The 27,473-nt window shown below is 40.5% G+C and overlaps 1 protein-coding gene across 2 annotated transcripts in view; it reads right to left on the bottom strand.

The window, feature by feature from the left end:
* The window catches only part of U2af50 (U2 small nuclear riboprotein auxiliary factor 50), a 69,787-nt gene extending 47,501 nt beyond the window's left edge, over positions 1 to 22,286 (bottom strand). Inside the window, exon 1 of one of the 2 annotated variants that reach the window (XM_071671348.1) lies at positions 22,118 to 22,286. In XM_071671348.1, the coding sequence (XP_071527449.1) occupies positions 22,118 to 22,151 (34 nt within the window). In that variant the 5' untranslated portion in view covers positions 22,152 to 22,286. The remainder of the gene's footprint in view (positions 1 to 22,117) is intronic. The other variant, XM_071671347.1, reaches the window with a different exon arrangement.
* Between the last annotated feature and the right edge of the window lie 5,187 nt (positions 22,287 to 27,473).

The raw sequence follows: 27,473 nt of genomic DNA, 5'->3' as shown, positions 1-27,473 counted from the left end.
AATGTGTGGTGTGAGGTGGTTTGATCGAGTGAGTAACGTAAGGGTAAGAGAGATGTGTGGAAATAAAAAGAGCGTGGTTGAGAGAGCAGAAGAGGGTGTTTTGAAGTGGTTTGGCCACATGGAGAGGATGAGTGAGGAAAGATTGACCAAGAGGATATATGTGTCGGAGGTGGAGGGAGCAAGAAGAAGAGGGAGACCAAATTGGAGGTGGAAAGATGGAGTGAAAAAGATTTTGTGTGATCGGGGCCTGAACATGCAGGAGGGTGAAAGGAGGGCAAGGAATAGAGTGAATTGGAGCGATGTGGTATACCGGGGTTGACGTGCTGTCAGTGGATTGAATCAAGGCATGTGAAGCGTCTGGGGTAAACCATGGAAAGCTGTGTAGGTATGTATATTTGCGTGTGTGGACGTATGTATATACATGTGTATGGGGGGGGGGGGGGGGGGTTGGGCCATTTCTTTCGTCTGTTTCCTTGCGCTACCTTGCAAACGCGGGAGACAGCGACAAAGTATAAAAAAAAAAAAAAAAGTTTGTTGAGGGTGAAGGCATGTACAGAGCATCAGATTGGGGAAGAGCAGTGTGGTTTCAGAAGTGGTAGAGGATGTGTGGATCAGGTGTTTGCTTTGAAGAATGTATGTGAAAAATACTTAGAAAAGCAAATAGATTTGTATGTAGCATTTATGGATCTGGAGAAGGCACATGATAGAGTTGATAGAGATGCTCTGTGGAAGGTATTAAGAATATATGGTGAGGGAGGCAAGTTGTTAGAAGCAGTGAAAAGTTTTTATCGAGGATGCAAGGCTTGTGTACGTGTAGGAAGAGAGGAAAGTGATTGGTTCTCTGTGAATGTAGGTTTGCGGCAGGGGTGTGTGATGTCTCCATGGTTGTTTAATTTGTTTATGGATGGGGTTGTTAGGGAGGTGAATGCAAGAGTTTTGGAAAGAGGGGCAAGTATGAAGTCTGTTGTGATTGAGAGACCTTGGGAAGTGAGTCAATTGTTGTTCGCTGATGATACAGTGCTGGTGGCTGATTCATGTGAGAAACTGCAGAAGCTGGTGACTGAGTTTGGTAAAGTGTGTGAAAGAAGAAAGTTAAGAGTAAATGTGAATAAGAGCACGGTTATTAGGTACAGTAGGGTTGAGGGTCAAGTCAATTGGGAGGTAAGTTTGAATGGAGAAAAACTTGAGGAAGTAAAGTGTTTTAGATATCTGGGAGTGGATCTGGCAGCGGATGGAACCATGGAAGCGGAAGTGAATCATAGGGTGGGGGAGGGGGCGAAAATCCTGGGAGCCTTGAAGAATGTGTGGAAGTCGAGAACATTATCTCGGAAAGCAAAAATGGGTATGTTTGAAGGAATAGTGGTTCCAACAATGTTGTATGGTTGCAGGGCGTGGGCTATGGATAGAGTTGTGCACAGGAGGGTGGATGTGCTGGAAATGAGATGTTTGAGGACAATGTGTGGTGTGAGGTGGTTTGATCGAGTAAGTAATGTAAGGGTAAAAGAGATGTGTGGAAATAAAAAGAGCGTGGTTGAGAGAGCAGAAGAGGGCGTGGTTGAGAGAGCAGAAGAGGGTGTTTTGAAATGGTTTGGGCACATGGAGAGAATGAGTGAGGAAAGATTGACCAAGAGGATATATGTGTCGGAGGTGGAGGGAACGAGGAGAAGTGGGAGACCAAATTGGAGGTGGAAAGATGGAGTGAAAAAGATTTTGAGTGATCGGGGCCTGAACATGCAGGAGGGTGAAAGGCGGGCATGGAATAGAGTGAATTGGATCGATGTGGTATACCGGGGTTGACATGCTGTCAGTGGATTGAATCAGGGCATGTGAAGCATCTGGGGTAAACCATGGAAAGTTGTGTGGGGCCTGGATGTGGAAAGGGAGCTGTGGTTTCGGGCATTACTGCATGACAGCTAGAGACTGAGTGTGAACGAATGGGGCCTTTGTTGTCTTTTCCTAATGCTACCTCGCACACATGAGGGGGAGGGGGATGGTATTCCATGTGTGGCGAGGTGGCGATGGGAATGAATAAAGGCAGAGTGTGAATTGTGTGCATGGGTATATATGTATGTGTCTGTGTGTGTATATATATGTGTACATTGAGATGTATAGGTATGTATATTTGCGTGTGTGGATGTGTATGTATATACATGTGTATGGGGGTGGGTTGGGCCATTTCTTTTGTCTGTTTCCTTGCGCTACCTCACAAATGCGGGAGACAGCGACAAAGCAAAATAAATAAATAAAAATAAATATTCACATATGCTGCCTTCATCCATTCATCTATGTATATACATTTTTTCATACATATTCACCACTTCCCATGTCACAAAGCATTAAAAACAGATGACTGAGCCTTAGAGGATATTCATATACATATATATTGGAGAAGAGGATTGGGGAAGAGCAGTGTGGTTTCAGAAGTGGTAGAGGATGTGTAGATAAGGTGTTTGCTTTGAAGAATGTATGTGAGAAATACTTAGAAAAGCAAATGGATTTGTATGTAGCATTTATGGATCTGGAGAAGGCATATGATAGAGTTGATAGAGATGCTCTGTGGAAGGTACTAAGAATGTATGGTGTGGGAAGCAAGTTGTTAGAAGCAGTGAAAAGTTTTTATCGAGGATGTAAGGCATGTGTACGTGTAGGAAGAGAGGAAAGTGATTGGTTCTCAGTGAATGTAGGTTTGCGGCAGGGGTGTGTGATGTCTCCATGGTTGTTTAATTTGTTTATGGATGGGGTTGTTAGGGAGGTGAATGCAAGAGTTTTGGAAAGAGGGGCAAGCATGCAGTCTGTTGTGGATGAGAGAGCTTGGGAAGTCAGTTGTTGTTCATTGATGATACAGCGCTGGTGGCTGATTCATGTGAGAAACTGCAGAAGCTGGTGACTTGAGTTTGGTAAAGTGTGTGAAAGAAGAAAGCTGAGAGTAAATGTGAATAAGAGCAAGGTTATTAGGTACAGTAGGGTTGAGGGTCAAGTCAATTGGGAGGTAAGTTTGAATGGAGAAAAACTGGAGGAAGTGAAGTGTTTTAGATATCTGGGAGTGGTTTTGGCAGCGGATGGAACCATGGAAGCAGAAGTGAATCATACGGTGGGGGAGGGGGCGAAAATTCTGGGAGCATTGAAGAAGGTGTGGAAGTCGAGAATTTTGTCTCGGTAAGCAAAAATGGGTATGTTTGAAGGAATAGTGGTTCCAACAATGTTATATGGTTGTGAGGCGTGTGCTATAGATAGAGTTGTGCTCAGGAAGGTGGATGTGCTGGAAATGAGATGTTTGAGGGCAATATGTGGTGTGAGGTCGTTTGATCGAGTAAGTAATGTAAGGGTAAGAGAGATGTGTGGAAATAAAGAGTATGGTTGAGAGAGCAGAAGAGGGTGTTTTGAAATGGTTTGGTCACATGGAGAGAATGAGTGAGGAAAGATTGACCAAGAGGATATATGTGTCAGAGGTGGAGGGAACGAGGAGAAGTGTGAGACCAAATTGCAGTTGGAGAGATGGAGTGAAAAAGATTTTGAGTGATTGGGGCCTGAACATGCAGGAGGGTGAAAGGCCTGCAAGGAATAGAGTGAATTGCAACGATGTGGTATACCGGGGTCGACGTGCTGTCAATGGATTGAACCAGGGCATGTGAAGCATCTGGGGTAAACCATGCAAAGTTCTGTGGGGCCTGGATGTGGAAAGGGAGCTGTGGTTTGCATTATTACATGACAGCTAGAGAATGAGTGTGAATGAATGGGGCCTTTGTTGTCTTTTCCTAGCGCTACCTCACACACGAGGGGGGAGGGGGATGGTATTCCATGTGTGGCGAGGTGGCGATGGGAATGAATAAAGGCAGACAGTGTGCATTGTGTGCATGGGTATATATGTATGTGTCTGTGTGTGTATATATATGCGTACATTGAGATGTATAGGTATGTATATTTGTGTGTGTGGACGTGTATGTATATACACTGCGTATGGGGGTGGGTTGGGCCATTTCTTTCGTCTGTTTCCTTGCGCTACCTCGCAAATGCGGGAGACAGCGACAAAGCAAAATAAGATAAAAACATATATATTATATATTATATATATGGATTTGTATGTAGCATTTATGGATCTGGAGAAGGCATATGATAGAGTTGATAGAGATGCTCTGTGGAAGGTATTAAGAATATATGGTGTGGGAGGAAAGTTGTTAGAAGCAGTGAAAAGTTTTTATCGAGGATGTAAGGCATGTGTACGTGTAGGAAGAGAGGAAAGTGATTGGTTCTCAGTGAATGTAGGTTTGCGGCAGGGGTGTGTGATGTCTCCATGGTTGTTTAATTTATTTATGGATGGGGTTGTTAGGGAGGTAAATGCAAGAGTTTTGGAAAGAGGGGCAAGTATGAAGTCTGTTGGGGATGAGAGAGCTTGGGAAGTGAGTCAGTTGTTGTTCGCTGATGATACAGCGCTGGTGGCTGATTCATGTGAGAAACTGCAGAAGCTGGTGACTGAGTTTGGTAAAGTGTGTGGAAGAAGAAAGTTAAGAGTAAATGTGAATAAGAGCAAGGTTATTAGGTACAGTAGGGTTGAGGGTCAAGTCAATTGGGAGGTGAGTTTGAATGGAGAAAAACTGGAGGAAGTGAAGTGTTTTAGATATCTGGGAGTGGATCTGGCAGAGGATGGAACCATGGAAGCGGAAGTGGATCATAGGGTGGGGGAGGGGGCGAAAATTCTGGGGGCCTTGAAGAATGTGTGGAAGTCGAGAACATTATCTCGGAAAGCAAAAATGGGTATGTTTGAAGGAATAGTGGTTCCAACAATGTTGTATGGTTGCGAGGCGTGGGCTATGGATAGAGTTGTGCGCAGGAGGATGGATGTGCTGGAAATGAGATGTTTGAGGACAATGTGTGGTGTGAGGTGGTTTGATCGAGTGAGTAACCTAAGGGTAAGAGAGATGTGTGGAAATAAAAAGAGCGTGGTTGAGAGAGCAGAAGAGGGTGTTTTGAAGTGGTTTGGGCACATGGAGAGGATGAGTGAGGAAAGATTGACCAAGAGGATATATGTGTCAGAGGTGGAGGGAGCAAGGAGAAGAGGGAGACCAAATTGGAGGTGGAAAGATGGAGTGAAAAAGATTTTGTGTGATCGGGGCCTGAACATGCAGGAGGGTGAAAGGAGGGCAAGGAATAGAGTGAATTGGAGCGATGTGGTATACCGGGGTTGACGTGCTGTCAGTGGATTGAATCAAGGCATGTGAAGCGTCTGGGGTTAAGCATGGAAAGCTGTGTAGGTATGTATATTTGCGTGTGTGGACGTATGTATATACATGTGTATGGGGGGGGGGGGTTGGGCCATTTCTTTCGTCTGTTTCCTTGCGCTACCTCGCAAACACGGGAGACAGCGACAAAGTATAAAAAAAAAAAAAAAAAAAAAAAAAAAAATATATATATATATATATATATGTTTTTATTTTATTTTGCTTTGTCGCTGTCTCCCGCTGTTTCCTTGCGCTACCTCGCAAACGCGGGAGACAGCGACAAAGTATAATAAAAATATATATATATATATATATTTTTTTTTTTTTTTATACTTTGTCGCTGTCTCCCGCGTTTGTGAGGTAGCGCAAGGAAACAGACGAAAGAAATGGCCCAACCAACCCCCCATACACATGTATATACATACGTCCACAAACGCAAATATACATACCTATACAAATTTCCATGGTTTACCCCAGACGCTTCACACGCCCTGATTCAATCCACCGACAGCACGTCAACACCGGTATACCACATCGCTCCAATTCACTCTATTCCTTGCCCTCCTTTCACCCTCCTGCATGTTCAGGCCCCGATCACACAAAATCTTTTTCACTCCATCTTTCCACCTCCAATTTGGTCTCCCTCTTCTCCTCGTTCCCTCCACCTCCGACACATATATCCTCTTGGTCAATCTTTCCTCACTCATTCTCTCCATGTGCCCAAACCACTTCAAAACACCCTCTTCTGCTCTCTCAACCACGCTCTTTTTATTTCCACACATCTCTCTTACCCTTACGTTACTCACTCGATCAAACCACCTCACACCACACATTGTCCTCAAACATCTCATTTCCAGTACATCCATCCTCCTGCGCACAACTCCATCCATAGCCCACGCCTCGCAACCATACAACATTGTTGGAACCACTATTCCTTCAAACATACCCATTTTTGCTTTCCGAGATAATGTTCTCGACTTCCACACATTCTTTAAGGCCCCCAGAATTTTCGCCCCCTCCCCCACCCTATGATCCACTTCCGCTTCCATGGTTCCATCCGCTGCCAGATCCACTCCCAGATATCTAAAACACTTCACTTCCTCCAGTTTTTCTCCATTCAAACTCACCTCCCAATTGACTTGACCCTCAACCCTACTGTACCTAATAACCTTGCTCTTATTCACATTTACTCTTAACTTTCTTCTTCCACACACTTTACCAAACTCAGTCTCCAGCTTCTGCAGTTTCTCACATGAATCAGCCACCAGCGCTGTATCATCAGCGAACAACAACTGACCCATTTCCCAAGCTCTCTCATCCCCAACAGACTTCATACTTGCCCCTCTTTCCAAAACTCTTGCATTTACCTCCCTAACAACCCCATCCATAAACAAATTAAACAACCATGGAGACATCACACACCCCTGCCGCAAACCTACATTCACTGAGAACCAATCACTCTCCTCTCTTCCTACACGTACACATGCCTTACATCCTCGATAAAAACTTTTCACTGCTTCAAACAAATTTCCTCCCACACCATATATTCTTAATACCTTCCACAGAGCACATATATATATATATATATATATATATATATATATATATATATATATATATATATATATATATATCTTTCTTTCTTTCTTTTAAACTAATCGCCATTTCCCGCGTTAGCGAGGTAGCGTTAAGAACAGGGGACTGGGCCTTTTTTGGAATATCCTCACCTGGCCCCCTCTGTTCCTTCTTTAGGAAAATTAAAAAAAAAAAAAAAAAAAAAAAAAAAAAAAGAGAGGGGAGTGTTTCCTTGCGCTACCTCGCAAACGCGGGAGACAGCGACAAAGCAAAAAAAAAAAAAAAAAAAAAATATATATATATATATATATATATATATATATATATATCTTTTCTTTTCTTTTATACTATTCGCCATTTCCCGCGTTAGCGAGGTAGCATTAAGAACAGAGGACTGGGCCTTTGAGGGAATACCCTCACCTGGCCCAATTCTCTGTTCCTTCTTTTGGGAAAAAAAAAAAAAAAAAAAAAAAAAAAAAAAAAAAAAAAAAAACGAGAGGGGAGGATTTCCAGCCCCCCGCTCCCTCCCCTTTTAGTCGCCTTCTACGACACGCAGGGAATACGTGGGAAGTATTCTTAATCCCCTATCCCCAGGGATAAATATATATATATATATATATATATATATATATATATATATATATATATATATATATTATCTACTCCTTTACCCTTGAGCTATATATATATATATATATATATATATATATATATATATATATATATATATATATATATATATATATATATATTATCCCTGGGGATAGGGGATTAAGAATACTTCCCACGTATATATATATATATATATATATATATATATATATATATATATATATATATATATATATATATATATATATATATATATATATATTCTTTCTTTCTTTCTTTCAAACTATTCGCCATTTCCCGCATTAGCGAGGTAGCGTTAAGAACAGAGGACTGGGCCTTGAGGGAATACCCTCACCTGGCCCAATTCTCTGTTCCTTCTTTTGGAAAAAAAAAAAAAAAAAAAAAAAAAAAAAAAAAAAAAACGAGAGGGGAGGATTTCCAGCCCCCCGCTCCCTCCCCTTTTAGTCGCCTTCTACGACACGCAGGGAATACGTGGGAAGTATTCATTCTCCCCTATCCCCAGGGATAATATATATATATATATATATATATATATATATATATATATATATATATACATATATATATATATATATATATATATATATATATATATATATATATATATATATATATATATATACATATTTTAACTTTCTAAAAGGGGAAACAGAAGGAGTCACACGGGGAGTGCTCATCCTCCTCGAAGGCTCAGATTGGGGTGTCTAAACGTGTGTGGATGTAACCAAGATGAGAAAAAAGGAGAGATAGGTAGTATGTTTGAGGATAGAAACCTGGACGTTTTGGCTCTGAGTGAAATGAAGCTCAAGGGTAAAGGGGAAGAGTGGTTTGGGAATGTCTTGGGAGTAAAGTCAGGGGTTAGTGAGAGGACAAGGGCAAGGGAAGGAGTAGCACTACTCCTGAAACAGGAGTGGTGGGTGTATGTGATAGAGTGTAAGAAAGTAAACTCTACATTGATATGGGTAAAACTGAAAGTTGATGGAGAGAGATGGGTGATTATTGGTGCATATGCACCTGGGCATGAGAAAAAAGATCATGAGAGCCAAGTGTTTTGGGAGCAGCTGAGTGAGTGTGTTAGTAGTTTTGATGCACGAGACCTGGCTATAGTGATGGGTGATATGAATAAAAAGGTGAGTCATGTGGCAGTTGAGGGAATAATTGGTGTACAAGGTGTGTTCAGTGTTGTAAATGGAAATGGTGAAGAGCTTGTAGAGTTGTGTGCTGAAAAAGGACAGGTGATTGGGAATACCTGGTTTAATAAGAGATATATACATAAGTATACGTATGTAAGATGGAGAGATGGCCAGAGAGCGTTACTGGATTACTTGTTTATTGATAGGCACGCGAAAGAGACACTTTTGGATGTTAATGTGCTGTGAGGTGCAACTGGAGGGATGTCTGATCATTATCTTGTAGAGGCGAAGGTGAAGATTTGTAGAGGTTTTCAGAAAAGAAGAGAGAATATTGGGGTGGAAAGAGTGGTGAGAGTAAGTGAGCTTGGGAAGGAGACTTGTGAGAGGAAGTACCAGGAGAGACTGAGTACAGAATGGAAAAAGGTGAGAACAAAGGAGGTAAGGGGAGTGGGGGAGGAATGGGTTGTATTTAAGGAAGCAGTGATGGCTTGCGCAAAAGGTGCTTGTGGCATGAGAAGCGTAGGAGGTGGGCAGATTAGAAAGGGTAACGAGTGGTGGGATGAAGAAGTAAGATTATTAGTGAAAGAGAAGAGAGAGGCATTTGGACGATTTTTGCAGGGATATAATGCAAATGAGTGGGAGATGTATAAAAGAAAGAGGCAGGAGGTCAAGAGAAAGGTGCAAGAGGTGAAAAAAAGGGCAAATGAGAGATGGGGTGAGAGTGTCATTAAACTTTAGGGAGAATAAAAAGATGTTTTGGAAGGAGGTAAATATAGTGCATAAGACAAGGGAACAAATGGGAACATCAGTGAAGGGGGGCTAATGGGGAGGTGATAAGTAGTGGGATTGTGAGGAGATGGAGTGAGTGTTTTGAAGGTTTGTTGAATGTGTTTGATGATAGAGTGGCAGATATAGGGTGTTTTGGTCGAGGTGGTGTGCAAAGTGAGAGGGTTAGGGAAAATGATTTGGTAAACAGAGAAGAGGTAGTAAAAGCTTTGTGGAAGATGAAAGCCAGCAAGGCAGCGGGTTTGGATGGTATTGCAGTGGAATTTATTAAAAAAGGGGGACTGTATTGTTGACTGGTTGGTAAGGTTATTCAATGTATGTATGACTCATGGTGAGGTGCCTGAGGATTGGCGGAATGCTTGCATAGTGCCATTGTACAAAGGCAAAGGGGATAAAAGTGAGTGCTCAAATTACAGAAGTATAAGTCTGTTGAGTATTCCTGGGAAATTATATGGGAGGGTATTGATTGAGAGGGTAAAGGCATGTACAGAGCAACAGATTGGGGAAGAGCAGTGTGGTTTCAGAAGTGGCAGAGGATGTGTGGATCAGGTGTTTGCTTTGAAGAATGTATGAGAAATACTTAGAAAAGCAAATGGATTTATATGTAGCATTTATGGATCTAGAGAAGGCATATGATAGAGTTGACAGAGATGCTCTGTGGAAGGTATTAAGAATATATGGTGTGGAAGGCAAGTTGTTAGAAGCAGTGAAAAGTTTTTATCGAGGATGTAAGGCATGTGTATGTGTAGGAAGAGAGGAAAGTGATTGGTTCTCAGTGAATGTAGGTTTGTGGCAGGGGTGTGTGATGTCTCCTTGGTTGTTTGATTTGTTTATGGATGGGGTTGTTAGGGAGGTGAATGCAAGAGTTTTGGAAAGAGGGGCAAGTATGCAGTCTGTTGTGGATGAGAGAGTTTGGGAAGTGAGTCAGTTGTTGTTCGCTAATGATAAAACGCTGGTGGCTGATTCTTGTCCCTCAACCCTACAGTACCTAATAACCTTATTGCTATTCACATTTGCTCTCAGCTTTCTTCTTTTGCACACTTTACCAAACTCAGTCACCAGCTTCTGCAGTTTCTCACCCAAATCAGCCACCAGCGCTGTATCATCAGCGAACAACAACTGACTCACTTCCCAAGCTCTCTCATCCACAATAGACTACATATTACCCTCTTGTGGTAATAAAAAAGTGTGTGGATGAGAAAGCAGAAGAGGGTGTATTGAAATGGTTTGATCACATGGAGAGAATGAGTGAGGAAATATTGACAAAGAGGATATATGTGTCAGAGGTGGAGGGAACGAAGAGAAGTGGGAGCCAAATTGGAGGTGGAAGGATGGAGTGAATAGATTTTGAGTGATCGGGGCTTGAACATACAGGAGGGTGAAAGGCACACAAGGAATAGAGTGAATTGGAAGAATGTGGTATACTGGGGTCGACATGCCGTCAATGGATTGAACCAGGGCATGTGAAGCATCTGGGGTAAACACATCCACCCTCCTCCGCACAACCCTATCTATAGCTCATGCCTCAACCATATAACATTGTTGGAACCACTATGCCTTCAAAATACCTATTTTTGCTCTCCGAGATGACGTTCTCGTCTTCTTCACATCCTTCAACTCAACCCCCATACCCATATAGCGTAAGGAAACAGATAAAAGAATGGCCCGACCCACCCACATACATATGTATATACATAAATGCCCACACACGCAAATACAACTATACATTTCAACGTATACATACATATACTTAGACATATACATTTATACACATGTACACACTCATACTTGCTGCCCCCATCCATTTCTGTCGCCACCCAGCCACACATGAAATGGCAACAACAACAACCCCTCCCCCCCCATGCAAGGTAGCGCCAGGAAAAGACAACATAGGCCACATTCATTCACATATCGTTATTAACTCCATTCTCAATTCTAACAAGGAATGGGTACATACAGTCTCTAAAATTGCTCTTGCACATCCTCAACCACAAGACGAGTGTGTTAAAAGAAACGAGAACAACACATACCTACGGCTTTTCTTTCTCTATACTAATTCATTAGGTCAAACCAACATCTCCATTTAAAATATACTTCCACTGCATTCAATCTCTAATCATTCCTTTAGCACAACATTTCTCAATTGACGGGTCATAATCCCAGGAGGATACCAATGGGCTTTCAACCAAGGTCACAAATTGTGCGCAATGAAGCAACAGAATCATTTTGATCAGGAGTCCTATGGATGGCTTTGGAGAGCCTATATAGTCTGTATTACAAATTCTCATGATCAGTGAAAAACATGCAGAGAAAGGAAATGTGGGCTGTCTTGGTTTTTGATGGGGCATTCTGATTGTCATGCTTACAAAAAATTTGCCAAGCCATCCAAAATTGGAAAAAAACATCCTAAATGGGCTCCTAACCCCCAATGCTCTCTCTGTCTTAAATATCTGCAAGATCCAATCAGCTATCTTTTCTGAAGAGGCAAATGCTGCATTGAGTTCAATTAGGCTAGAATCATCAAACACTTACAATTCACAATTCTGAGATCTTTCATGCAGTTCAACTGTGATAAAAAGGTTTTTCTGGTATTCTGGATTGTTCGTTATTTCTTCACTCTCCCCATTTAAGAGCTAATGCCAATTTTTCCAAAGTTCCTAGCAGGCTGGTAAAGCTGCTCTTAAAGGACATTTCTTAATGTTGACATGTAAATAAAACCCAACTTAGAATAAGATAAAAGTTTCTCTCTCAACATTAACTCCATTACTTTGCATTAAATATGTTAATGCTACAGGTCTGTAATTGCCTGCCCAATAAACCCTCGATTTAACACACTAACAAGGGAAGGGGGTGTCCATTAACACAGAAAGCCCGTTAAATCGAATGTAGCCTACGGGCCAGTTTTTAATGCAATATACAGTTCACATGCTTTCTTTTAACTCCTCTATCAGTTGATGCCATTTTGAATTGTAAAGACTGCAAAATTATTCAATAAACAAAGTCAATTATCTGTATACAACGTGACTGCACAACAGCTTGAGGCAGACTGAGACTGAAACAAAGTGAGTATACCCTCATGCTACCAAAAAAATAGCAATATGAAATGCACATGGTGTGGCATTTGAGATCTTTAAAATTATTATCAATTAATGTATTATCATTTGCCTGGTTCATTGAATCCAAAATTTTGTTATATCAGGGTCCGTTAAATTGAAGGTTTGCTGTATTGAATATCTTTCCCTTCTTGAAAATCTTTTATAACCACTTTCCATCCTGCTGGGAGATTGCCCTAATTTAGCACCTAATTAAGATATAAAATAATGTGGGCGACAATTGTTAAGTACTGGGTGCATAATTTTTGGTCCTACGGAGCTATATGGACCATGGTTTGTTTTTATGTTTCCACTGAAAATTCAATGTTTCTTGCCTAAATCACCAATAATTCAGTCTAAGAAATGTGGTTACTCTTCCTGACATTTGTCAACAAACACAGATGAGTCATCACAAATTTCAGCAAATTCTAGATAATTTTATACGTTGGCAATCCCCTTTAGTGTTGCACCAATTTCCATTTTCTCCCTAGTTAAATTTCACCAGAGAACTCTTTGGGTAAATTCTTTACATAAGCTACTTCTCAAATTCTAGTTTTATCCTAAAAATCTATTAGGTTTCATGTGTATTTCACTTACTCTTCACAGGCCTTAATCAAATTCAACCTCTGTCAATTCTGACTTGTTTCTCAGCTGATTTCAGAGGGTGCTAATGGTCTTAGCCTAATGTTATTACTTATAAAATTATCACTAATCACTAAGTGATGTCGACATGATGGTTGAAAGTATGCGTGTTTTGTACACTTTCATTCATATACTGACATGAAAACCTAGAAACAAGTGAAATGTTCAACAGTTAAGATGTCTGCCAAGTAATCTTGGCCCATCCTTTTCATTCTCACAATTATAATGAAACATCAACTGGCAGTTTCCTCTATTATTTACCTAACTGCAGCACACACACAAAAAAAGATTTGTTCATACACTCTAAAGAGTGAAATGATCAACATATGGATATTGGCCCCATTCTTGTAACACAATGTAACACAATTTTTCTTCCTGGGTAGCAAGTGTTGTTTCCTAATTTCTTATGCATAAAAAAAGAGAAAAAGGCTATTATTACCTTCAAACTTTGCTTTTGTGACCAGGCCAGTGATACTTTGAAAAATATTTATTTCCAATTGGACCGGGCAAATTTGCACATTCTTATTCACTATTTATTATAATTGATCGCCATTTCCCACATCAGTGAGGTAGCGCCAGGAAACAGAGAAAAGGATGGCAGCCTCTCATATACACATATATATATACATAAAAACCTATACATGCACATATATATAAATATACAAATCAACTCATACACATACACTGACATATAAATATATACTTTTTTTTTTTTTTTTTGCTTTGTCGCTGTCTACCGCGTTTGCGAGGTAGCGCAAGGAAACAGACGAAAGAAATGGCCCAACCCACCCCCATACACATGTATATACATACGTCCACACACGCAAATATACATACCTACACAGCTTTCCATGGTTTACCCCAGACGCTTCACATGCCTTGATTCAATCCACTGACAGCACGTCAACCCCGGTATACCACATCGCTCCAATTCACTCTATTCCTTGCCCTCCTTTCACCCTCCTGCATGTTCAGGTCCCGATCACACAAAATCTTTTTCACTCCATCTTTCCACCTCCAATTTGGTCTCCCTCTTCTCCTCGTTCCCTCCACCTCCGACACATATATCCTCTTGGTCAATCTTTCCTCACTCATTCTCTCCATGTGCCCAAACCATTTCAAAACACCCTCTTCTGCTCTCTCAACCACGCTCTTTTTATTTCCACACATCTCTCTTACCCTTATGTTACTTACTCGATCAAACCACCTCACACCACACATTGTCCTCAAACATCTCATTTCCAGCACATCCATCCTCCTGCGCACAACTCTATCCATAGCCCATGCCTCGCAACCATACAACATTGTTGGAACCACTATTCCTTCAAACATACCCATTTTTGCTTTCCGAGATAATGTTCTCGACTTCCACACATTCTTCAAGGCTCCCAGAATTTTCGCCCCCTCCCCCACCGTATGATCCACTTCCGCTTCCATGGTTCCATCCGCTGCCAGATCCACTCCCAGATATCTAAAACACTTCACTTCCTCCAGTTTTTCTCCATTCAAACTCACCTCCCAATTGACTTGACCCTCAACCCTACTGTACCTAATAACCTTGCTCTTATTCACATTTACTCTTAACTTTCTTCTTTCACACACTTTACCAAACTCAGTCACCAGCTTCTGCAGTTTCTCACATGAATCAGCCACCAGCGCTGTATCATCAGCGAACAGCAACTGACTCACTTCCCAAGCTCTCTCATCCCCAACAGACTTCATACTTGCCCCTCTTTCCAAGACTCTTGCATTCACCTCCCTAACAACCCCATCCATAAACAAATTAAACAACCATGGAGACATCACACACCCCTGCCACAAACCTACATTCACTGAGAACCAATCACTTTCCTCTCTTCCTACACATACACATGCCTTACATCCTCGATAAAAACTTTTCACTGCTTCTAACAACTTGCCTCCCACACCATATATTCTTAATACCTTCCACAGAGCATCTCTATCAACTCTATCATATGCCTTCTCCAGATCCATAAATGCTACATACAAATCCATTTGCTTTTCTAAGTATTTCTCACATACATTCTTCAAAGCAAACACCTGATCCACACATCCTCTACCACTTCTGAAACCACACTGCTCTTCCCCAATCTGATGCTCTGTACATGCCTTCACCCTCTCAATCAATACCCTCCCATATAATTTACCAGGAATACTCAACAAACTTATACCTCTGTAAATTGAGCACTCACTCTTATCCCCTTTGCCTTTGTACAATGGCACTATGCACGCATTCCGCCAATCCTCAGGCACCTCACCATGAGTCATACATACATTAAATAACCTTACCAACAAGTCAACAATACAGTCATCCCCTTTTTTAATAAATTCCATTGCAATACCATCCAAACCTGCTGCCTTGCCGGCTTTCATCTTCCGCAGAGCTTTTACTACCTCTTCTCTGTTTACCAAATCATTTTCCCTAACCCTCTCACTTTGCACACCACCTCGACCAAAACACCCTATATCTGCCACTCTATCATCAAACACATTCAACAAACCTTCAAAATACTCACTCCATCTCCTTCTCACATCACCACTACTTGTTATCACCTCCCCATTTACACCCTTCACTGAAGTTCCCATTTGCTCCCTTGTCTTACGCACTTTATTTACCTCCTTCCAGAACATCTTTTTATTCTCCCTAAAATTTAATGATACTCTCTCACCCCAACTCTCATTTGCCCTTTTTTTCACATCTTGCACCTTTCTCTTGACCTCCTGTCTCTTTCTTTTATACGTCTCCCACTCAATTGCATTTTTTCCCTGCAAAAATCGTCCAAATGCCTCTCTCTTCTCTTTCACTAATACTCTTACTTCTTCATCCCACCACTCACTACCCTTTCTAATCAACCCACCTCCCACTCTTCTCACGCCACAAGCATCTTTTGCGCAATCCATCACTGATTCCCTAAATACATCCCATTCCTCCCCCACTCCCCTTACTTCCATTGTTCTCACCTTGATTTGAATGCAAAGGTGAGTAATGTGGCAGTTGAGGGAATAATTGGTATACATGGGGTGTTCAGTGTTGTAAATGGAAATGGTGAAGAGCTTGTAGATTTATGTGCTGAAAAAGGACTGATGATTGGGAATACCTGGTTCAAAAAGCGAGATATACATAAGTATACTTATGTAAGTAGGAGAGATGGCCAGAGAGCGTTATTGGATTACGTGTTAATTGACAGGCGCGCGAAAGAGAGACTTTTGGATGTTAATGTGCTGAGAGGTGCAACTGGAGGGATGTCTGATCATTATCTTGTGGAGGCTAAGGTGAAGATTTGTATGGGTTTTCAGAAAAGAAGAGTGAATGTTGGGGTGAAGAGGGTGGTGAGAGTAAGTGAGCTTGGGAAGGAGACTTGTGTGAGGAAGTACCAGGAGAGACTGAGTACAGAATGGAAAAAGGTAAATATATACACTTGTACATATTCATACTTGCTTGCCTTCAACCATTCCTGGTGCTACCCATCCCATAGGAAACATCATTGCAACTACCTGCTTCAGTGAGGTAGCGCCAGGAAAACTGACAAAAAAGGCCACATTCATTCACACCCAGTCTTTAGCTGTCATGTGAAATGCACCAAAACCACAGCTCCCTATCCACATCCAGGCCCAACAGACCTCTCCATGGTTTACCCAAGACGTTACACATGCCCTGGTTCAGTCCAATGACAGCACGTTGACCCTGATATACCACATCATTCAAATTCACTCTATTCTTTGAACACCTCTCACCCTCCTGTACATTCAGGCTCCAACTGCTCAAAATCTTTTTCACTCCATCCTTCCACCTCCAATTTGGTCTCCCGCTTTTTTATTCACACAAAGTCAAAAATAACATATGAATCAAAATGAATATGTATTTACACTAATGTTAAACAAAATTGATCATAAATTTTATGATTTAGAAAAGAGTAGTCTTCAAGATTTATTATTGTACTATAAATCACTTTCACAAATCAGACCCTAAATATAATCTCCCAAATCAGACTCTTAATATAATCTCTCATCATGTACTCGTTATATATTCCTTTGTAGCAGCGTTCAAAGTCCAGTACCCAGGTGGATGCAGTGGCATTGCTTCTCTGAATGTGCTCCCATGCTCTCCTTGAATTCAAGATGAGCATCAAGGATATGGACTTTGCGGGACATCCTGCAGCCCATTTTGCAGTAGTTCTTCACCATAGTTTCAACCAGCTCCATACACTTTTCAGCTTTGTGACTGCCTAGGAATCCCTCAAACCACTGCAACAAAGCTGTACCAAGCTGCTTTCTCCTTCCCAGTGAGCTCGTTGGGGAATTCCTTGCACTCCAAGATCTTTATCTGTGGTCCGATGAAGACACCAGCTTTGACCTTTACATCAAACAGCTTACGTTTGATGTCTTGAAAGTACTTGAAGACTGTAGACTCATCTAGAGCAGTGACAAAAAGTTTCATAAGGCCTAATTCTATATGCAGTGGTGGCATCAACCACCAGTGGCTCCCACTTTATATTGTTTATCCCCACAAAGAATTTGGTACGCTGTGGCCAGTCCTGCCTGTGATAGTGTGCTCTGTGTCCCTGCTGTCCCAAATGCAAAGATTGCAGGGAAACTTGGTAAAACCGCCTTAGGGGACTTGTCAGGAATGCCACCACATTGAATTTTCCTATGACCTCCCAGCTGTACTCACCATACTTCAAGGTGTCTAGCAAGGTCTTGACACTGCTGTATTTTTCTTTGAGGAGCACTGAGTGAGCCAGGGGAAGAAATGGATACTTGTTCCTTATGGAGCAGCACGGCTCTGAGGTTCCTGGGTGAGCTGTGAATGAAGAAGTGCTGCTCGTTCGGGTTACAGGCAATTCCAATTGCCTCAAATAGACTGGTTATATTGTGGCAGAAGCAGAGCCCATCTTGATGGGATAAAAAGTTGGATAAACTTAGGTGACACTTCCTCTGATTTGCAATTAGCACACTTGCATCCAACAAGTCCCACTGCTTGAGCCTAGCCGTCAAAAGCTCGGCACTGGCCTTTGTGAGACCAAGACCTTGGACCAAGTCGCTGAGGGCTTTTTGACTGGGACAGCATGGGTTTCTCTCCTTAACAGCAACTTTGAAACTGTAATCTGGATCTACAATGTCTTCCCCTCTGACTAATACTAGTATTACTGAAAAACTTCTAGAAAGTTCAATATTAGCTACTTAGCATTGAATCTATCTGGAATGTTCTGAAAACAGAGTAAATTTCAAAATATTAGTCCTGATCACAAAAGTAAAGTTTTAAAGGAATAATAGCCATTTTCTATACTTTTTAGACAATCAATTAGAAAATAAATCACTCAGGAAAAAAAAAAATTAACAGTATAACTGATATAATTTTGGGGAGATTTTTCATGACAGCTGATATTGGAGAACTTGTGAATTGCATAAATGAAAGCAGTATATGTACTAAACAAGTCAAATAAGACAAGTCAACAGTATAAATGAAAACATTTGGACATCAATTAGTAACTGATCTTACAGTATATCTGGCACTTCTCAGTAAGAGACCATGGGACCATGAATATTTTTTTGATAGAATAATAAGGCAAAGGTAACAAAAATTAAAAATACTTCACAACTTGTTATCTAAGACAAGCACATAACGTCAGTCATGACCAGAAGAAAAGTATTCAATATTTGAGAAGGAGTCTTTCAACTACCCTCACTGGTACTCATTATTTGAAAAGGCAGTCTTTCAACTGCCTGAACTGGTAAATCACCCCATATGCTTTCAATCATTCTACAGATGTGATAAACCTTATGAATACAAATTTTTGCCCACAGACAAGTGAAATCTCACTGATCTAGCCTTAAAATAATAGCTCCAGTGTGGACTGTTGAAGCAACTGAAAACTGAAAGTCAATGTTAAACCACATTTTCTTTCATGTTGAAAGCTCCATTCATAGACAAAAGTCCATATCATGGCTGGGCCTTAAATAGAATGGAGAGAGAATTATCAAATGGAAAAAGACAGGAAAGTATTTAAAAATTCGGAGGAAGTAGAAAACCTGTCTTTTGAAACTTGCCTAGTTACTGGGAAAGACATGAGAATATAGAGCGTTCCAAAGCTTTGACGCGTAGAGAAAGAAGCAGATATCAAACTGGCCCACCCTTCACTTGTCAATGGCCACACAATAATCGTGTGACACAGCAACTTGCCTAGTGGTGCATGGTCTAACTAGTGGTGTGGGCACACAAGCAGCCAGTCAAATAAGTTTGGATTTTCTATAGTCTTGGCAGCTTTCAGTCTGGGAATCATCTATTTGATATATCATTTAGTGATGGGACCATAACTAACAAATTGACCATGTATCTAAGTACGATACATACACACAAAAACAGCCATTCATATAGTCTTCAAACAAGTGAAATAATCAATAGATGTTTGTTGAACCACTAAAAAATAATTATCACCATGTAATGAGATGATGACTACTTTGTTTCGCAATTCAATTCATTCACCTAGAAATGAAATCTACATATAACTGACAAAACGATGTCACTCCAGTGGTCTCAGCCTCCCCTTATAATTAATATAATCACCAGTGGGTGATAGACAAAATGTGAATGAAAATGAATATTATGTTGGCGCAAGTTTTAATATGGATGAAAACATTTGAAAATCATTTATGTATTAACATCAGGCACTTCTCAAGTGTAATTATGGTGGTAGAACAATTATGCACAAATTACAGTGTAAAGCAAACAGTAACACACCATTCAGTCCTCCCACAGCAGTTGCATGAGTTAAAAGAAAAAAGGGCAAAAGCAAATAAATGACAAAGTGCTCATGAAATGAACATCTAAGGAGATGCAATGGCAGTCATGGACTTGACACAGAATAACTATCAGCTTCATTTTAAATGTATTAGCTTGACTACATGAATTACTTTCAACTGCATTACTTTCAACTAGTCAGTAATACATTTCTCCAAAGATTAACATTCCTGTTGAGGAATAAATACCGCTACTTTTTTTTTTTTTTTTGAAAAACCTAAACCCAGGGATTTTCCCTACATATGAAATCTGCCCAATCTATCATTAAGCCCTCACGTCACTTTTTTCCTGGTTCCAAAATCTAATTTTATTTCAATTCTGAAATGTGTACATGCAAGCACAGTAACATATTTTGTCACGGCTTAAAATTTTTTGGAAACATTAGATGGTGAAATTACTACTATGAAATCTGAGTACTAGCTCGCATGAACTCACTTGTCTTGGACCAATGCTAGGAATACAGATGGGCCACAAGTTAGTTACATGTTTCCACTGCAAGGCATGACATTCATGCTTAACATGCATGCTACTTTACTTTGACTAATCAATTTCATTTTATCATAAGAATCCAAAATACGTCTAAATGTCCCAAAACAAAAATTTACAGGGGGTCCTTTTAATGCTGGATTCTATTTCCCAAGCTTGTTTACACGTGCATCTCTGTGGCCTAGGGCTTTCAGTTACAACAATGGTGAAAATATTAAATAAAGAAAATAAAAATCAAGTACATCTAATTCATAAGATGCCTTCATAAAACCTACAAAAACTATCCAATTATCTTTATCATACTATACTTTCATCATGTTTCCAGACTTGCTTCCCAGTTTGAGTTTAAATATTCATGTTGGATATGTATGTATGTATACCTCAATTTCGAACCATAATGTTAAAGCACTTTCTGTTAGCTTTACACAATGAACTATTATTTTTTCTTATATTGTGGAAACATGAAAAAAAAATTAATGAGGACAGTACAACCAAAAGGGGAAGACTTATGAACCTCTGATATCAGCAGCACTGTTGATACTACTAAGCAACATTTATATAGTACATGGGAGTCTATCAGGTTATCTAAAAATTGGTCACTAATTCATTTGTAAAAATCGAGATTCCTCGTCTAACCTGCCAAGCAGTTACGTTTATCTTAACTGTTCAGTATTCTGGTCAAAGTATACCAGTCACATTCACAAAAATGATTTCCCAACATGGTATCATCAACAAACAGAAGACAGAGCAAGTAATCAGCACGAGACAAATACTGAAAAATGTTACATTTCCACCATTAAGGCTACTAAAAGATGTATTTCCAGGTTCTGTAAATAATTTACAAATGTAATATATGGTCACATAAAATCCTGTTTTGCCTAATATACATAAAGCTTGCTTAATCTAATATCTAACACTTCATTAAACATAATGCACGCAATTTTTTGTGCATTGTCTTACCAGTACTCTATGAAGGACACAATTAGTTAATATTCAAAGGTTACAGCACTGTGGAGCTATTATCCACAATATATGGCTTAATTCATTCCTACATTAAAAGGTTTTGAGATCTTTGGATGTTGGTCCAGTAACTCAGACCTTTCAAGCAGCAAAAACATAATTATGTATCGGGTTATGTGTACGTTTAAAACTAAACAAACTATTCTGCTACTTTATATATATATATATATATATATATATATATATATATATATATATATATATATATTTCATTCATGATTACATACTCATCTCCAGTGAGGAATAACATCTACATCAGGGTACAACATATTTTACCCTCGCTAGTTGGCATATTTCGAAGCACATATCCTCTTTATAGATCGAAGCTGCTCACCTCCCTCCCCCTTAACACTGATTTATACTTGTCACACATAATATATAGCAGAATATGACTAACAATGGACGAGTACGCAACCAATTTCAATAGCAAAAACTGGAGGGAGTAATGAAGCAGAGGTGGTTCCGTAAATAGCTGCCGTGCCATGGTCACGGTAGCCACCACTTTCGCCTAACATTTCCCCGACTAACACCATTGACTTTAATATGAAAGCCTTGGATAAACTATGTCATTACAAACATCAAATTACTGGGCATTTACGTCCCGTAGGTTATGATATAAAGCTGGAACAAAATAATTGGGGCGAACATTAGCATGAGGCTTAAGATACCGCCCTCTGCCAGATATGTTTCTACAATGGATCCAAGTAACACTACCTTTGTCCTTCTCCTTATCTCTATCCTCTCCCATAATGGAAGCGTCGTCAACTGTCTTGAAATATGTTATCCAATTATCTTAAACACTCGGCAATCTTGAAAAATACACCATATTATGCCTTCCCTAGTTCACCGGCATAATCTCAGACAACCAATATGGCTGCCAGACGGAAGGACGCGCTTTAAGGTGCGCATTGCCATTGGTCACCCACGGCCACAAACTCATTGCTGATTGGGTGGTGAACCAGCCACACTGGTGTCTGATTGGACACTCAAGCATCACCCAAGAGCGGTTCACTCAAAATGTTTAGGTTGTGGTCATGATATGCTAAGATGACATCCAATTATTGAAAGAAAATACTAAAAGCTTACGCAAACAGCAACTAGCTATATCAATATTAATATGCGGTCAATAAATATTATTAGTTTAGTGAGCACTCAATTGTAAGACACAATCAAAATGTTCGATTAAATGTTAAAAAGATCAAACTTACAGGAATTACTTAGATGGTCTCTTCTGACTGTAAGTTAGATGGGCTTTAATGTCAAATCTTTATCATCAATGAGTTCGATCGGTCGAACGCATGTGACTTTTAGGAAGATGAACATCTCCATTTCCGAATCTATTTATCCGGGTCCATTACTCCTGAGCTTATTCAACTTTCTTTTGGTTTTCACATTCGCCGTACTTATTCCCTCCTTTAGGAAATGATTCCATTCATTAGTTCACTGCTCCTCGTACAATTATTTCCATATGTTTAGCCTTGAATGTTCCTTGCAAATCTTATATTGGCGTTCTCTTCTGCTATATGTATCAATATTGATGGTCAAGATAAGTAAGGTCATGTTTTCCCGTTAGTTTTATACATCTTGATCATATTCCCTTTTAACGTAAGCATTCCGTATTTTGGTAGCTCTAGATGTCTGTCTCTCACTGTGTGTTTAACTGGTCTTAACAATAACTTGTGAAGCAAAAAAGAAAAAAAAAAAAAAGCTTTACTCGCCCAGGCCTAATCAATTCTTTGCAGCATAGAGTTTGATCATCTTAGTGTACTTAGCTTGATTTATACATACCTCAGGACCAATTTTCATGAGTCTTAGTATTACCCATGTCCTTTCTAAAAAAAAAAAAAGTCATGGTATTACCTATGTCCTTTCTAAAGGATCCTGTAGCCCAGGGTTGCATCACTTCCGGTAGCAAGGATGTGTAGACTCCTTTGAAGTGAGTAGTTCTAAAATGAAAACACTCACAAGGATATGACCTTACTAAAGGTGATTTACATGGTAACCCTAAGCAAATGAAGATCAATGACACCTACTTGATTTAGGAAGATTTACAATCCTACTAAAATGGTTTGGCGATTTGGAGAGAAGTTGACTAAAATGGTTTGGACATTTGGAGAGGAGTGAGTTGACTAAAATGGTTTGGACATTTGGAGAGAAGTGAGAAGTTGACAAAGAGGTTATACGTATCAACTGAAAGAAACAACGAGAAGGGATCATATTGGAGAAGGAAGGATAGAGTGAAAAGAATTGAAGACGGGCCTGAATATGCAGGAGTGAAAGGTTTGCATGGGAGTGAATCTGGACGGTGTGATATAAAGGGGTTGATGTGCTGTCAATGGACTGAATCAGGGAATGTGGAGCGGCCAGGGAAAGATCTGTGGGACTGGTTGTGGATAGGGACCTGTGGTTTCGAAGCTTACACATGACAACTAGAATATGGTTATGAGAGAACGAAGCCTTTCTTCGTTTGTTTTTGGTGCTTCCTCACTAATGGGCCAAGCTGCGAACAAGTATGAAAAGAAAATACTCATCTATGAGTTCATGGTTTTTAGGGGCAAATATAATACAGGTACTTACAGTGGAGCAGAACTGACCGATGCATTCAGAAATACTTAAAGTGAGAATAAAATCATTATTCCTTTCAATGTATTTTAAATTTCTAAAAGGGGAAACAGAAGAGTCACACGGGGAGTGCTCATCCTCCTCGAAGGCTCAGACTTGGGTGTGTAAATGTGTGTGGATGTAACCAAGATGAGAAAAAAGGAGAGATTGGTAGTATGTTTGAGGAAAAGAACCTGGATGTTTTGGCTCTGAGTGAAACGAAGCTCAAGGGTAAAGGGGAAGAGTGGTTTGGGAATGTCTTGAGAGTAAAGTCAGGGGTTAGTGAAAGGACAAGAGCAAGGGAAGGAGTAGCAGTACTCCTGAAACAGGAGTGGTGGGAGTATGTGATAGAGTGTAAGAAAGTAAACTCTAGATTGATATAGGTAAAACTGAAAGTTGATGGAGAGAGATGGGTGATTATTGGTGCATATGCACCTGGCCATGAGAAGAAAGATCATGAGAGGCAAGTGTTTTGGGAGCAGCTGAATGTGTGTGTTAGTGGTTTTGATGCATGAGACCGGGTTACAGTGATGGGTGATTTGAATGCAAAGGTGAGTAATGTAGCAGTTGAGGGAATAATTGGTATACATGGGGTGTTCAGTATTGTAAATGGAAATGGTGAAGAGCTTGTAGATTTATGTGCTGAAAAAGGACTGGTGATTGGGAATACCTGGGTTAAAAAGAGAGCTATACATAAGTATACGTATGTACGTAGGAGAAATGGCCAGAAAGCGTTATTGGACTACGTGTTAATTGATAGGCACGCGAAGAGACACTTTTGGATGTTAATGTGCTGAGAGGTGCATCTGGAGAGATGTTTGATCATTAACTTGTGGAGGCGAAGGTGAAGATTTGTATGGGTTTTCAGAAAATAAGAGAGAATGTTGGGGTGAAGAGAGTGGTGAGAGTAAGTGAGCTTGGGAAGGAGACTTGTGTGAGGAAGTACCAGGAGAGACTGAGTACAGAATGGAAAAAGGTGAGAACAATGGAAGTATGGGGAGTGGGAGAGGAATGGGATGTATTTAGGGAAGCAGTAATGGCTTGCGCAAAAGATGCTTGTGACATGAGAAGCATGGGAGGTGGACAGATTAGAAAGGGTAGCGAGTGGTGGGATGAAGAAGTAAGATTATTAGTGAAAGAGAAGAGAGAGGCATTTGGATGATTCTTACAGGGATGCAAATGAGTGGGAAATGTATAAAAGAAAGAGGCAGGGGGTCAAGAGAAAGGTGCAAGAGGTGAAAAAGAGGGCAAATGAGAGTTGGGGTGAGAGAGTATCATTAAATTTTAGGGAGAATAAAAATGTTTTGGAAGGAGGTAAATTAAGTGCGTAAGACAAGGGAACAAATGGGAACTTTAGTGAAGGGGGCTAATGGGGAGGTGATAACAAGTAGTGGTAATGTGAGGAGATGGAATGAGTATTTTGAAGGTTTGTTGAATGTGTTTGATGATAGAGTGGCAGATATAGGGTGTTTTGGTTGAGGTGGTGTGCAAAGTGAGAGGGTTAGGGAAAATGATTTGGTAAACAGAGAAGAGGTAGTAAAAGCTTTGCGGAAGATGAAAGCCGGCAAGGCAGCAGGTTTGGATGGTATTACAGTGGAATTCATTAAAAAAGGGGTGACTGTATTGTTGACTGGTTGGTAAGGTTATTTAATGTATGTATGATTCATGGTGAGGTGCCGAGGATTGGCGGAATGCTTGCATAGTGCCATTGTACAAAGGCAAAGGGGATAAAGGTGAGTGCTCAAATTACAGAGGTATAAGTTTGTTGAGTATTCCTGGGAAATTATATGGGAGGGTATTGATTGAGAGGGTGAAGGCATGTACAGAGCATCAGATTTGGGAAGAGCAGTGTGGTTTCAGAAGTGGTAGAGGATGTGTGGATCAGGTTTTGGCTTTGAGGAATGTATGTGAGAAATACTTAGAAAAGCAAATGGATTTGTATGTAGCATTTATGGATCTGGAGAAGGCATATGATAGAGTTGATATTCTGTGGAAGGTATTAACAATATATGGTTTGGGAGGTAAGTTGTTAGAAGCAGTGAAAAGTTTTTATCGAGGATGTAAGGCATGTGTACGTGTAGGAAGAGAGGAAAGTGATTGGTTCTCAGTGAATGTAGGTCGCGGCAGGGGTGTGTGATGTCTCCATGGTTGTTTAATTTGTTTATGGATGGGGTTGTTAGGGAGGTGAATGCAAGGGTTTTGGAAAGAGGGGCAAGTATGCAGTCTGTTGTGGATGAGAGAGCTTGGGAAGTGAGTCAGTTGTTGTTCGCTGATGATACAGGACTGGTGGCTGATTCATGTGAGAAACCGCAGAAGCTGGTGACTGAGTTTGGTAAAGTGTGTGAAAGAAGAAAGTTGAGAGTAAATGTGAATAAGAGCAAGGTTATTAGGTACAGTAGGGTTAAGGGTCAAGTCAATTGGGAGGTAAGTTTGAATGGAGAAAAACTGGAGGAAGTGAAGTGTTTTAGATATCTGGGAGTGGATTTGGCAGTGGATGGAACCTTGGAAGCGGAAGTGAATCATAGGGTGGGGGAGGGGGCGAAAATTCTGGGAGCCTTGAAGAATGTGTGGAAGTTGAGAACATTATCTCGGAAAGCAAAAATGGGTACGTTTGAAGGAATAGTGGTTCCAACAATGTTGTATGGTTGCGAAGCATGGGCTATGGATAGAATTGTGGGCAGGAGGGTGGATGTGCTGGAAATGAGATGTTTGAGGACAATATGTGGTGTGAGGTGGTTTGATCGAGTAAGTAATGTAAGGGTAAGAGAGATGTGTGGTAATAAAAAGAGTGTGGTTGAGAGAGCAGAAGAGGGTGTTTTGAAATGGTTTGGTCGCATGGAGAGAATGAGTGAGGAAAGATTGACCAAGAGGATATATGTGTCGGAGGTGGAGGGAACGAGAAGAAGTGGGAGACCAAATTGGAGGTGGAAAGATGGAGTGAAAAAGATTTTGAGTGATCGGGGCCTGAACATGCAGGAGGGTGAAAGGCATGCAAGAAATAGAGTGAATTGGAACAATAAGGTATACCGGGGTCGACGTGCTGTCAGTGGATTGAATCAGGGCATGTGAAGTGTCTCGGGTAAACCATGGAAAGTTCTGTGGGGCCTGGATGTGGAAAGGGAGCTGTGGTTTCGGTGCATTATTACATGACAGCTAGAGACTGAGTGTGAACAAATGGGGCCTTTGTTGTCTTCCTTGCGCTACCTCGCATACATGAGGGAGGAGGGGGTTGTTATTTCATGTGTGGCAGGGTGGCGATGGGAATGAATAAAGGCAGACAGTATGAATTATGTACATGTGTATATATGTATATGTCTGTGTGTGTATATGTATGTATATGTTGAGATGTATAGGTATGTATATTTGCGTGTGTGACGCGTATGTACATACATGTGTATGTGGGTGGGTTGGGCCATTCTTTCATCTGTTTCCTTGCGCTACCTCACTAATGCGGGAGACAGCAACAAAG

Source organism: Panulirus ornatus, chromosome 16 (assembly GCF_036320965.1).
Source record: "Panulirus ornatus isolate Po-2019 chromosome 16, ASM3632096v1, whole genome shotgun sequence".
In the NCBI taxonomy this organism is placed as follows: domain Eukaryota; kingdom Metazoa; phylum Arthropoda; class Malacostraca; order Decapoda; family Palinuridae; genus Panulirus; species Panulirus ornatus.
Note: the sequence above shows the minus strand (reverse complement) of the source record. Positions and strands in the feature narration are given on the sequence as shown.